This window comes from Hemiscyllium ocellatum, chromosome 9, assembly GCF_020745735.1.
Source record: "Hemiscyllium ocellatum isolate sHemOce1 chromosome 9, sHemOce1.pat.X.cur, whole genome shotgun sequence".
Lineage (NCBI taxonomy): Eukaryota > Metazoa > Chordata > Chondrichthyes > Orectolobiformes > Hemiscylliidae > Hemiscyllium > Hemiscyllium ocellatum.
The window spans coordinates 57,267,749-57,281,942 of NC_083409.1; the positions used below are offsets into that span (position 1 = coordinate 57,267,749).

General features: G+C 37.9%; 1 protein-coding gene across 2 annotated transcripts in view; it reads left to right on the forward strand.

Moving 5' to 3' along the window:
* raver2 (ribonucleoprotein, PTB-binding 2) overlaps positions 1-14,194 on the forward strand; it is a 92,251-nt gene that overhangs the window by 24,938 nt on the left and 53,119 nt on the right. For both annotated transcript variants that reach the window (XM_060830380.1, XM_060830381.1), the window contains exons 5-7: positions 1,393-1,519; positions 5,434-5,516; positions 10,491-10,586. In XM_060830380.1, coding sequence (XP_060686363.1) covers positions 1,393-1,519; positions 5,434-5,516; positions 10,491-10,586 — 306 coding nt within the window. The remainder of the gene's footprint in view (positions 1-1,392; positions 1,520-5,433; positions 5,517-10,490; positions 10,587-14,194) is intronic.

Consider the following 14,194-nt stretch of genomic DNA (forward strand, 5'->3'; position numbering starts at 1 on the left):
TCACGATGTGTATAAATAATTTGGATGAGAGACTCGAGTGTAATATTTCCAGGTTTGCTGATAATATAAAACTAGGTGGGTTGTGAATGATGGAAGGATGTGTAGAGGCTTTAGAGTAATTTAGACTAGTTGAGAGGACAAATACATGGCAAATTTATTTTAAGGGGACATGATAGCCGAGTAAAATTATGTTTCCCCTGGCCATGGGATCCAGAGCATGGGGTCACAATCCTCAGGGAATGCAGTCGCGATTTTTTCACTAGTGGCATTCAATGCCATGGTTCTGTGGAGAACAAATCACCCAATACTTTTAAGTGGAATCCCACAAACTAGGGGTGTTAAAGTGTATGGAGCAAGAACAGGTTTATGATGTTGAGATGGCGAATTAGCCAGGATAATATTGAATGTGAAGTGGGTTCAGTGTGGGCCAATTGGTCCACTCCTCCCCCTAATTTCTATTGCTTCATTCTTGACTTCTCATATAATTAATTTGTCTATGTCCAAATCCAAAAGACCTGGGCAAAACCCAGGTCTGGGCTGCCACACAAGTGCCAGCCAATGACTCTTTCCATCAAGAGAGAATCTAACCATCTCACCTTTTTTGACATTCTATGGCATTATCATCAATTCCTCTCCCCCCACCCCCTTGAAAAAAACTAGCAACATCCTGGAGATTACCATTAACCAGATACTGTACTGGACTAACCATATAAATTCTGTTATTATTAGAACAGGTCAGAGGCTAGAAATCCTGCAGCAACTAACTTGCTCCCTAACTCCCTAAAGCTGTCCACCATTTACAAGGCACAAGTAAGGAATGTGATACAGTACTCCCCACTTGGCTGGATAAGTTGTCTAACAACACTCAAGAAGCTTGACATCTCGTAGGACAAAGCGTCCCTATTGGCACCACATTCAGAAACATGTATTCCCTCCGACATAGATGATCAGTAACAGCAATGTGCATAATCTATACGATACACTGCAGAAATTCGTCAAGGCTTCTTATCACCTTTCAACACACAACCCCAACCATCTAGAAGAAAAAGGGCAGATAATATGGGAGCAGCACCACCACCTACAAGTTCTTCTCGAAGCCATTTGCTATCCTGACTTGGAAATATGTGGCCATTCCTTCAATGTTGCTGGGCCAAAGTCCTGGAACTTCCTCCTCAACAGCATTGTGGGCATACCAATAATAAATGAACTTCAGCAATTCAAGAAGCCAGTTCGCCACTCAAGGGCAGTCAGGTTGGATCAGTCAGTATCAATGCTCACATCTCACAAATGAATAAAATAAAGGAACTAATTTATTTATGTGAAACCTTTCTATGATGCATTTGTCATTGAAATGATTGGATATGTAGCTCACCTAAAATTTTTCTTTTGAAGTTGCTGAACAGCAGGAAGGGCCTTCTTCCAGAACCTAACCCGCTACAGATTTTAAACAGCTTGGGTAATCCTGCTGCATTGCAGTTACTACTGAGGCCTTACCTCCATGGTTATGCTGGCAAGAAAAGTGAGTATTCTTTTGGTGAACTAATTCCTGTGACCTTGTGATTTTTTAAAAAATCTTAACAGGATGCACTTCACAAAGTATACTGTCATTCATAGCTTCATCTGACTCATTTGAATGTTTTCATTTCTAAGTAGCTTTTTAAATTTGAGATTTGGTGGGCAAAAGAGTTTGAAAGAATTCAGCATTTAGAAGGCACAAATAAGCAATTTTTTCCCATGTTTGTTCATTTACTTTTGAATTCTTCACATGGAATTTAATTAAACCATATCTAATAAGAAAGCTTGTAACTTGAGCTGTAAAATTCATAGTGTAGATTAATGAAATTCAGCTGATATTTTATGCTGACCTTTATTGGAGCAATCTAGAACCACTATTTTGTTTTCTCCACAGCATTGTATTGTACTATAATAATTCTAATATTTATGCAACTTTAAAAAGTGCTTATGTTTCTGCTTTAATCACCAGGAGTTACATTCCATGGTTCGTTAATCTATTGCATAAATGCATTTTCAAAGCTCCTTCTTAACCTTTGGAAGTATTTAACTTGATGCTTGCTGTCACTGACTTCCCAAGTAGTGAAAATATCCTTTGTTCAGTTTACCAAAAACACTTTGTAATCTCCTAAGCTTCTACTCATTTATCACCTTGTCCTATCATTTCAGTAACTTTTTTGATTTCTTCTATTAACATTTCAACTTCCCATTTCTGGCATTTTCTTGGTGAATCTCTTTGTATTTTCTGATGCCACTGATGTCTTCTGTCTAATGGAGCATCCAGAATTGCAAGTATTACTGTAACTGTGGACTGATATGTATTTTGTCCAGATTTATCATGAATTCTTATATCCTTATACTCTTGACTCCTATTTTCATCTTTCCCTATCTGCATTCAAACTTCCAGCTAGTTATATTCTTGTCCATTTTGATCTGTGTAATCTATATCCTCTTTGTAGTAAGACCCTCAGAAATTAGATCAGGCATAGACTGGTCCCTCACCTGCTGTGCCATTGAATAGAATCATAGGTGATATGACGTTCCTCAAACCCACTTTCCTGCATTTCCCCATAACCCTTGATTCACTTACTGACCAAGAACATATTTATCTCAGCTTTCAATGTACGCGTGGACTCTGCCCCACAGCTCTCTGTAGCAGGAAATTCCAAAGACCATCAACCTTCTGAGATAAGCTCCTTCTCATCTCAGTCTTAAGTTAGTGTCCCTTAATTCTGAGACTATACCCTCTGGTCTTAGACTCTTCAAGAATCAAATTGTCTTTTCATTAAATGAATGTACCCATTCCCTGAACTTTTCATATCAAAATATAAAGATATATTCATTCCACAAGCAGGTCTTTGTTTTTCTGAGGTCTTTTATGATCCCTCTGCTCTCTGTTGATTTTTGCTTTGTCGTCCTGTTTAAATTATCTGGTTACAAGAGCAGATCGGCAGCTAGTAATCCTGCAGCAAGTAACTTGCCTCCTGTCCACCATATCCAGATGCAAATCTGAAAGGAATCTAATCTCTGTGGGAAACTGTCTCTAAACGCTTTTTTCATGAATGTTTTTAATCCGTTCTATATCCCATACTGTGATTTGTTACATTTCCTCAAGTTCTATATGGTTGATGTTTTCAACAGCTATCTTGAAACATTTCACTGCATTCTGACAATTTACCTACAGTACATCTGTGAATATGCTTCATCTTTAAAAGCAGACAATCAGAAAAATACTTGTGAACATTTTTATCCTTTTACGTGTTTTCAGGAAGTTCCATTGCAATTTCCCATCATCTTTATAACACCGACTTCGGTGCTTGAGAAATCTGTCACATGAATAGCCCAAACATTTGAATTTTGAAGTTCTCGTGTTTGCATGTGTTCAATGTAGTGTCAAACAAACAGAACATTTAGCCTTGCATATACACTCCAGTCACAAAATCTCTTGGCATATTGAGCACAAAGCCCCTTTTTAAGTAAAAACTGTGGATTCCTAAGTTCAGAAATGAAAACAGAAATTGCTGGAAAATAACTCGGCAGAGCTGGTGCCATCTATGAAGAGTAAGCAAGGTCACCAGACCTGAAATGTTAACTCTGCTGTCTCTGCACAGATGCTGCTGGATCTGCTGAGTTTTTTTTCCAGTAATTTCTTGTTTTTATGGAATCACTTTAAAGTTGGTAAGTACACATGGTCATGCATTGATCACACAATAAGAGGCATTGTTGAGTTTTTTGTGTTTTACATACTACAAATTTTTTTTTCACTTAGGTGGGGATCAGATCTCTTCCTTTGTTAGACTCCATCACTGATGTGATCCAAGGACAATAGCATGAATAGGCCTGAGAGATGATCTGCAGAACGGATGCTCTCAGAAACCATGCTCAAACTGGAGCTACTAGTTACAAGCTAATAGCTCAATATTTCTCAATCTCGTACTTCTTTAAAACATCTGGGTCAATGGGCTGAGAAGTGGCAGATGGAATTTAATTTGGATGAATGTGAAGTATTGCATTTTCGTAAGACAAATAAGGACAGAATTTGTACAATTAATGATTGGGCCCTGGGTATTGTTTTGGAACAGAGACCTAGGAGTTCAGGTACATAATTCTTTGAAATTTGCTTCACATGTGAATCAGTGGTTAAGGTGATGTTTAGCACACTTGCCTTCATTGCTCAGATCTTTTGCATATTAGAGTTAGTATGTCATGTTAAGGTTGTGCAGAACATTGAGGCCTCCCTTCTGGAGTACTGTGTGCAGTTCTGGTCGCCCTCTTATGGGAAGGATATTTTTTTAACTGTAGCAGGTTCAGAAAAGATTTATCAGGATCTTTCTGGGAATGGAGAGTTTGAGATGTAAAAATATTTTAGAGAGACTGGGACTTTCTTCAATGAATTGTAGGAGATTGAGGGGTAACCTTATTGAGATTTATAAAATCATGAGGGGCATAGATAAAGTGAATGACAAGGGTGTTTTTCCTCAGGTGGGGGGAATTCAATACAAAGGGGCATATTTTTAAGGTGAGAGGAGAAAGAATTAAAACTGACATATGGGGCAACTTTATTTACACACGTTGTGGTTTATATGTGGAATGACCTGCTGACCGGATTCATTTCTCCCATTAACCAATCAAATAGCACTCTCTACCTGTCTTCACCTATCCTCACTTCACCGCCCTGCCCCACCACCCCTTTATCTGCAGCTACCCCCACACCCACCCTCAGTCCTGAAGAAGGGTTACATCCGAAACATTGACTTCTCCACCTACTGATGTTGCCTGGCTTGCTGTGTTCTTGCAGCCTCCTGTCTGTCTATTTTGGATTCCATCATCTGCAGGTTTTCTCTCTCTAGAGGAAGTGGTGGATGCAAGTACAAATAGAATGTTTAAGACATTTGGATAAGAACATGAATAGCAAAGATTTGGAGGGATATGGGCCAAGCATAGGCAAATGGGGCTATTTTAGGAACATGGTTGGCGTGGACTAGTTGGATCAAAGGGTCTGTTTCCATACTGTATGACTCAATAAGGCACCAAAATTAAGGATTGGATGAAACTCAGCCAGCTTGATAAACTTGAATGTGGTTTCCACTGACTGAGTAGGAAGAAACAAAGGAATTGTTCTGATGTTTCACATGATAGGAAAAAAAGCTCAGATGTGATTATTATTATGACAAGTGCTGAGATGACTTGACAACATTCACTCTATAGGGTCATCAAAAATGCTTTGTTCTGGACATATGGAGGGGTGCTGATATTCGTTTGTAAGGTTTTATGACTTTTAAGAAAAAAGTTATTTTCTATACTCTATAATTGTACAATTTGGAATCAATGGAATCCTTTTTTAATGATGATTAGATTGTGAACTACATTCAAGCAAATTATTTCTTCAAGTTAACCTGTAATCTGCTATGATCTCTCTAGATATTTTGGGAAATACTAGCAACGTGCCAGTTCTGCCAAATCCTGCATTGACTGCAGCCCTGCTTCAGATAAATCAAACACAGGTAATTTCCATGAGAAACTATGCTTTTAGAAATGTATTCAAACATATAAAGCATACTTTGGATAAATGCAGGCAGTGCATTCAAGCTTAGAGTCTGGTTGAATTGTAAGATATAAGCTAGTGAAATTCTGCTCAACCTTGTCCTGGGTAGATTCCTTTAATGAAAGTTGGCAGGCAGTTTTTGACCTAGTGCATGTGACATGACACTAACTTTGGTAGGATGAGGGGTTCCCAAGGTGCTTCATTTCCATATAATCTTGTGGAGATTTTAGGAATCCAAGCACATTGCATGCCATCAGTTACCTTGAAACGTTGTGACTATTATTATCTGAAATTTCTAATTGTGTATTGTTTGGGGGAAAATAATAACTTTGTCAGTCATTTGTCTTTTTATTTATCAGGACAATTTACAAGATACCCCAAAATAAAGGGAAATCAATATTTTGAGAAGAAAATGTTGATTGGTTGGCAAATAGACTATGGTAAAAGCATTGTTATGCAAATGCACCACTTAATGATGATTGGCTGTTTAACTTTGTTTAAATTTTAAACCAGACAGAATAAGAAAGGAAACAGAATAGTTGGCACCATATTCTAATGAAACTGGTGCAGTATAGTTCAAAAACGATTTACAAGGATGTTGTCAGGGTTGGAGGATTTGAGCTATGGGGAGATGCTGAACAGGCTAGAGCTGTTTTCACTGGAGCATCGGAGATTGAGGGGTGACCTTATGGAGATCTACAAAATTATGAGGGGCATGGATAGGATAAATAGACAAAGCCTTTTCCCTGGGAGAGGGGAGTCCAGAATTAGAGGGCATGGGTTTAGGGAGAGAGGGGAAAGTTATAAAAAAGACCTAAGGGGCACCTTTTTCACAGAGGGTGGTACATGTATGGAATGAGCCGCCAGAGGAAGTGAGGGAGGCTGGTACAATTGCAGCATTTAAAAGGTATTTGGATAGGTAAATGAATAGCAAAGGTTTGAAGGGATATGGGCTGGGTGCTGGCAGGTGGGATTAGATTGGGTTGGGATATCTGGTCGGCATGGACAGGTCGGACCAAAGGGTCTGTTTCCATCTGTACACCTCTATGACTCTGTCTACATGGTCTTTCTGTTACAATGAATAGAACCCTGCTTAGCTTCCAGTGCACCTCCAAGTGCAACATGATGGGTTCTATTGACAATTCTGAGTAGTTGTGGTCATACTACTTTGTGTACTCGGTTATGTTGTAAATTTTGCCCAATTGCAGAAATGTTCTAATGTTGGACACTGAGTTTTTCAAGACAAGACTAGTTAAGTATGGTCAGACCTTTCTTGCAAATATCTAATGATATGAAAATATATGTAAAAAAAAATAAAAATATATGCTTTTGATGCGAACTGCTAATCTTTGGGGTGTATGACCTATGTTCCTTGCATCTCACCAGCACTAAACTTCACTTACTTTATTACTCATTTGTGTAATAGGCAGGCTGTCTTTTTTTTTGTGTGGCATCCTGTAAATGGTGGTCATTGCTTGTGCTGCACCAGCTAACTTTGTCTGTTGCTCAAATGTTTGAGTTACCTTACTCTTCCTAATCTGAGGTAGACTGGCAGTTTTCAGGATTGAAAGGAATGGCATTAAGCCTGTTAATTGTTTGATATGGTAGACAGTCAGAAATGATTGATCCTTACCCTATAGAATGACTTTATTCCACTTCCCCAATTGGGCATTTGCTAAATAATCCTGCGTGTGTGAAAAATTATGCTAATATCCAATTAGGATTATCAGTTGGCCTTGCATCATAGCACGCTTGTGTGTACTTAATATTGTGTGTGTATTATAACATTAATACACAAAGCCCTCCTTTTTAAAATCTATTCACTTTTCCTGTTGCAATGCAGTAAAATAGGTGATGGCCACTTCTCAGACTAACACCTGAGACAGTCAACCTGACTGGTTTAAAATTGAAACAAAAACTTGCTATTTAACTGTCAGTTGTCATTAACTGGTCCATGCTCCATGGTAATGCATCAACCAGGCAATACACTCCATTACTACACTAAATATTGTTTTCCCTTTACTTTCGGATTTCTTCTGGTTTGTCCTGATGAGTGAAAGACAAAAGCTTGTGCAATTTTTTTTCCCGCAATACTGAAGTCCTGTTTTTCATCTATGTAATATCCAATGGACAATTTAATTGATACCAATGCAGTTTTGTAAATAATAAAATTAGATTGCAAAATGAAACATTCACTTTAAAATTGTTCTGCCAACTATTTGTTAATTGCCATCTGTCCCTTCTTAGGCAATGCTCTTTTGTCAATTCCCATGCTTGGCTAGGGGGGAAAATATCTATTTCTTTAATTACTCTCAAAACCCCCAAGAATCTGTTGTTCTTTGAAGAATTCTTCTGTCATCTGTTCACGAAGTAAAATTTGGTATGATGGGCTTTGTTTTCTCAAATGGCTAATTTCTTGCTTGCCTAGAGATGCACTTGTATTTCCTTGTAGGCTACTCTCGCAATACTGGTGACTGGGAGGAGATACTATCCAAGAGTAGAGCTATTACCTGACTACGAATCTTGACCAGCACGAATGTGTATTGATCAGAATGTGTATCTTGATCAAAATGTGTGCATAGCGACATGTGCGATGGTGTCAGTTTTTGAGTTTTTTTTCTTGAATCTAAAGTACATTTTCACCTGTCGTGAAATATTTTGCCATTCTTCCTTCATTGGCTCCCATCCACCCCTTCTCTCCTGCCTTCTCACTCACCCGCCTCCTCTCTATCCAAGAGGTTTTCATTTAATTACATGCTGAGTGAATATCAGTATACCATATGTTGTGGGATTAGTATAAAATCATGTATCTTCTGCCCCATTTCCTCCATCTAATCATTAGTCAGTGAATCATTAATGAACAGTTATGACAGAGTTCTTAATTTTGCTCTTTCATCTTGGTCGTTTTTTTTCCATTCTCCCCTATAAGCTAGCTAAAGAAGTTAAGAGTATTAGGCTGAAAGACAAAGCATATAAAGAGGCCAAAGTCAGTAATTGACCTGAAGATTGGGATAAATTCAGAAGCTCAGAAGATTTAAAAAGATTATGAAGACAAAAAAATAAACTGAGGGCAAATTAGTGAGGGAATATTTAAAAAGTGACAAGAGCTTCTTTAAATAACTAAGAATAGAGGGTTCAAAATGAACATCCGTTCAGAAAATGAAAGTGGGAGACCATTTTTGGGAACAAGAACAATAAGAAGTCAAACAGATTTTGCATCAGTCTTTGCAGGGAACATCCTTCGGCCATCCCGTTAATATTAAAGAATATGGGGAAGGAATTGAGGACCATCACCATTACTAGAGTAGTGGTATTCGGCACACCAATAGGGCTAAAGGCAGGTAAGTTACCTGGCCCTGCATCCTAGGATTGTAAAAGAAATATCTATAGAGACAGTGGATGCCTTGGTTGCAATTTTCTAAAATGGATTCTGAAAAACTGTTAATATGGCAACCCTGTTCATAAAGGGTGGATGCAAAAAGTGGGTAACGAACTATTGGCTAATTAGTTGAATATCAATTGTATTGGAATCGTTATTTAAGGAACAAATAGCAGAACTTTGGAAAATCATGGTCTAATCAAGTAGAGTCAACATGGCTTCATGAAAGGCTAATGGTGTCTGATTAATTTGGAGTTTTTTGAAGTCTGAACCAGAGTGAATAGAGGAAAACTAATAAATGTGTTATACTTGGAATTTGGGATGGTACGAGACAAGATACTTTACGAAAATTGATGCGCTAAGAGCCTATGGTGTTGGATATAGTATATAGCTTGAGTAGAGAGTTGGTCATGACCAGGGAATAGTGAGTGGGAATAAGGGATACTTATTCAGGTTGGAAACGTGCAACGAGTTGCATTCCACAGGGATCAGTGCTGGGATTGTAACTGTTTGCAATATATGTTGATTTCTTGGAGGGATGGAATGATTATACTGCAGCCAAACTAGCAGAACACAAGTAGGTGGAAAGGCAACTTGAGGAGGGATACAAACAGTTCGGAATGATATTGTAGGTTAAATAAGTTGGCAAATAGAGTATAATGTGGGAAAATGTTGCTTATTTTTAAAGAGACAACAAAAGAACAAGATGTTATTTAAATGGAGGGAGACTGCAGAAAGCTGCAACAGAAAGGGACTTTGGGGTTATTGTGCATGAAGCACAAAGCTAGCACACCAGGTGCAGCAGGTAGCCAGAAAGGCTGATGGAATGTTGGTCCTTATTTTGAGTTGAAGAGCAGGGAAGTCTTCCTGCAGCTTTACAAGGTGCTGGTGAGCACACACATGGAGCACTGAGCAGGTTTCGTCCCCTTATTTAAGGAAAAATATCATATCATTGGAGGCAGGTCAGAGGAGCTTCGCTAAGGAGATCCCTGGTATGGAGGGATTGTCTTACGAGCAAAGTTTAAACACTTTAGGACTGTACTCACTGGAATTTAGACGAATGAGCGGTGATGTCATTGAATCACAGGATTCTGAAGAGCTTAATGGTGAGGATGTTTCTCTTCCTGAGTGTGTCAAGGGCCAGAGGTCATAGTCTCAGAATTAAGAGGTGCCAATTTAAAGTTGAGACAGAATAATTTCTTCTGAGGTCTTGAGTCTTTGGAACTCATTTTCATAGAAAGCTGTGGGGATAGAGTCCTTGTGTATATTTAAAGTTGACACAGATCTTTGATTGTAAAGGAAATCAGCTTATGGGAAAAGGACAGGAAAGTGGAAATGAGGAATGTTGGTTCAGTCCTGTAATCTTACTAAATGGTGGAGTAGGCTTAAGGTGCTGACTGGCCTACTTCTGTTCCTATTTCTTATGACCTTATTCCTTGACCTCTGGCTGCAAACAAAGTTTTGTTGCTGTGCTGTGTTACTATAAGACTTGGATTAATTTGGTTTACATGTCACCTGTGTTGTGTGACCAATTTCATTTTAATTTCTTATTAGAATGCTGTGTTGGGAAATGGACTGTTTCAGAATCTAATACGAATGCAGGCAGCTCAACAGATGCTCGTAAACAAGGAGAATCCAGCAATCAACAATGTGAGTTATTGTTTAGCTGACATAGTCTCAGATTCTTAACTGTATTTATATTGTTATGTTTGTTCTTAGTGCTGTTTTGTTCTTAATGCCACTCACCCATTTCTCCTGAATGCATAGACTTGTGCATTAGCATAATTGCGCAGGTCTTATAGGTAAATGCAGTGGCCTTTGTGTAAAGCTTGATTGAATGTGTTGGCAGGGTTATCAGCTGGGGGAGGTAGGAAGGAAACGTTTGAACCACCTGCTGATGTCTCATTTACATTTTTCAGACATTGAGTTTGCCATACTTTTTAGATGCACACAGATGTTTACATATTTGTATTTTATTCCTGTGGTGGAGAATTCTATTCTACGTGTGTTATGGACCAGACCCCTTAAAATATTTTGAGAAGAAGGTAACCTAGGTACTGGACTTTTGTATTTTGATGGTAGATGTGAAAGGTGTGTTCCAGGTGTGATACAACTGGTCAAACACTTGATTTTAAGCAAAACAATTTATTTAAATGCTATGGTTAAAATGCAAACAAAAGAAAGAGGAATTTAGAATAACTTAACTGTTGGAAAACTTAACCGAATAATGAATATGGTACTTATCACTAATTAACTGGTCTAACATCCTATAAATACACCCCTTGGCAAAAAGGAAAATTCAGACATCGATTCTTACATGCAGCCCTCTGGTAAGGAGAAAACGCATCATGAGATTTCAGAGAAAGTAGCAGCGAGGAATCATTTTACTGAAGCTCCAACCCTTCTGGGACTGTAACAGCTTTTAACTGCTATGGTTTAAAAACTAGCAAGCCTGATCTGAAAGAATCAGCCACTTCCCTTCCATTGTTACAAGTTTTTTTAAAAGACTAAAGGCCTCAAACTATCGACTTAGGCCATCTCCAGTAGCCATTTTGGCACCTCTGCCGTTACAACTTCCCTTCAAAAAACCCAGGACTAAATAACCTTTTTAAAGTGACGGTGTGGTCACACAAGACATTATCATCCTATGACTTTTATATAAACAGATGTGCGGGGTGGGGGAGCGAATAGTAATTCTCTGTTTTGAATGTTAAATTAGCACTTTTTAAAACTAATTTTTGTTACTTGCCAGCTTCAGATAAGTGTGTTTTGGGATATGATTAAACCTGTCCTAAAATCATTTTAGCTCTTGTAGATAATAATAATAATGACTTCCTATTCTCAATACCTTGAAGTGCTTATTCTTGCCTTAAGATTCAGCTGAATTTTGATAATGCACTAGAAAATTAACCAGCCCTGTCTAACAAATGCCTTTCACTATGCGAAAGTATCCTCTTATGTATGTGATAAAGCGTCAACCTTTTGGTCTTGTTCTAAATTGACAAAAATCAACAGTTTATATTTGTCATAGCTCTTCCAGAGGCTGCATTCTTGAACCAACAATATTTTTAAAAATATCAATTCTGAAGCTCCTAATCTTTTGAAAGCAACTTTTTCAGACATCACAAAATGTTCCTTCCTTTAAAAGAAGGTGGTGATGAATAACTATTTTACTTGAGATTTTCTGGATTTTAAATATGCAATCTTTGATCAAAGCTAAAAACAGGCAGTCAGGGTTAGTAAGTATTGATATCAGAATAGATTTTCTGAGAAATGTTGATTATATGGTAGAATTTTATATTTGGCTTGTGTGATGTAGTTAAGTGCAAAACCAGGATCTTAAATTTAAACAAAAAATTGCAAAGGCCTGAGGATTGAATTACCTCAAGTAGATTGGAAAAGTTCAATTAAAAAAGATAATAGTTTTGTAATGATGGATTTTCTATAAGTATGAACATTTATTTAAGAAATTAAATCTCTAAAGCAGAAGACATCTAACCATCACTCCTGTGGAAGCTAAGTATAATATTAGGTAAAAAGAGCATCATGTTGCCAAAATAAGTACTAATCTTGAGGAAGAATTTTTGAGATTGAAAAATGAAAAAATCATTGGGGAGAAAATAGTGAGAAATTAAGAATTACAGCGTGTATGTACAAAGTATGTAGTGCATTCTCGGAGACAGAGCCAGCAGCAATTATAATGGGGAGTTAATAGATAAAAAAGAAACAGTGAATGAAATGAATAATATTTTGTTTCGGTTTTCACTAAAGGGAAACAAATATTCCATGTATACCTCTATATCAGAAGGAGGAAAGAAGAGAGGAACTTGAAGAAATTGCAATCATAAAAGAAGTGGTATGAAGCAAACTAATAGAGTTGCGGGCTGAAAAGTCTCGAGGTCCAGATGGATTCCACGTCTGAAGGTCTTTGGGAATTATTAATAAGATAGATGCATTGGTGTTAATTTTCCTAAATTTCTCAGATTCAGGAAAGTTTCCATCTGACTGGAAAATAGCAATGTAACACTCCTATTCAAGAAGGGAGGAAGGCAGAAGAAGAAAACTTCAGGCCAGTTAGCTTGATGTCTGTCATGGAGAAAATATTGGAGTTGATCGATTAAAAAGATTATAGCTGTACACTGAGTAGGACCTCATAGGATATGTCAGCATGGTTTCATCAAAGGAAAACCAAAAGAACTGCAGATGTTGTAAATCAGAGACATAAAATAGAAATTGCTGGAAAAGCTCAGCAAGTCTGGCAGCATCTGTAGAGAGCAGTGAGAGTTAATGTTTTGGGTTGAGTAACCCTCCAGAGCATAAAACGAAACCCATTGAAACAACTTATTAGAGTTCTTTGTAGGACTAAAGTGCTGGAGAGTACAGGAATGTCTGTTGATCTACTATTCTTGAACTTCCACAAGGTATTCGGTAAGGTACCGTATGTGATGATGCTGCTCCTTTAACAAGGTTAAGTTGATCTTGTTTTTTTTTCAGGAGGTTGTAAAGTCACAGGTTTCAAAATGTCTGGGAAGTGGTGTACTATAAAAGAAACACTTGTACAATGAAAGAGGAGTGGCTAGTTCTCCCAACTCAGCTTTTCTCTGGTTTGGGTTTTAGCAGTGTTGTTCTGAACAAGCAGTCAGGTTTGTTTTGAGGCTGCTGGACAAAGAAACGGTTACATGCAAGAAGGTATTCCATGCTGAATCTCTCGGCCATCTCTCTCTGACATCTCTCCTGTAAGATCCTGTGTTGATTTGATCTTTTTTGCCAAGGGATTTTTATGGGGATTGTTGCAAGTTTTTGGAATAACATCATTAAATTGGGATAATCTGGATTTTCAGATAGGTGGTTGTTCTATGTTTTAAATTTCTGTTTGATTTAGTAATCTTGCAAATAAATCTGTTTTGTTTAAAACTGTGGTTGGGCCAGCTGCATCTCCTGGAATATCCACTATACACCTGCTTAGAACAAAAAAAAATAGGGTCTGGGCTACTTTCTTGAAGTACTTTGAAGGGCCTGGCCTGGTCCATAACACACACTAAAGGTTATTACAGAAAATAAAAGCTCATGGTGTAGGGGATAACATAGTAAATTGGCTGGCTGGAGGAAAGCAGAAAGCGCAGAAATGGGTCTTTGATTAGTAGGATGTGATTAGTGGAGTTCCACAAAGGTCTCTACTAGGCCTTCAACTTTGCACAGTTTACATCAGTGACTTAGATGAGAGTGAATGCATGGTATCCCATCCTACATTGCTACTA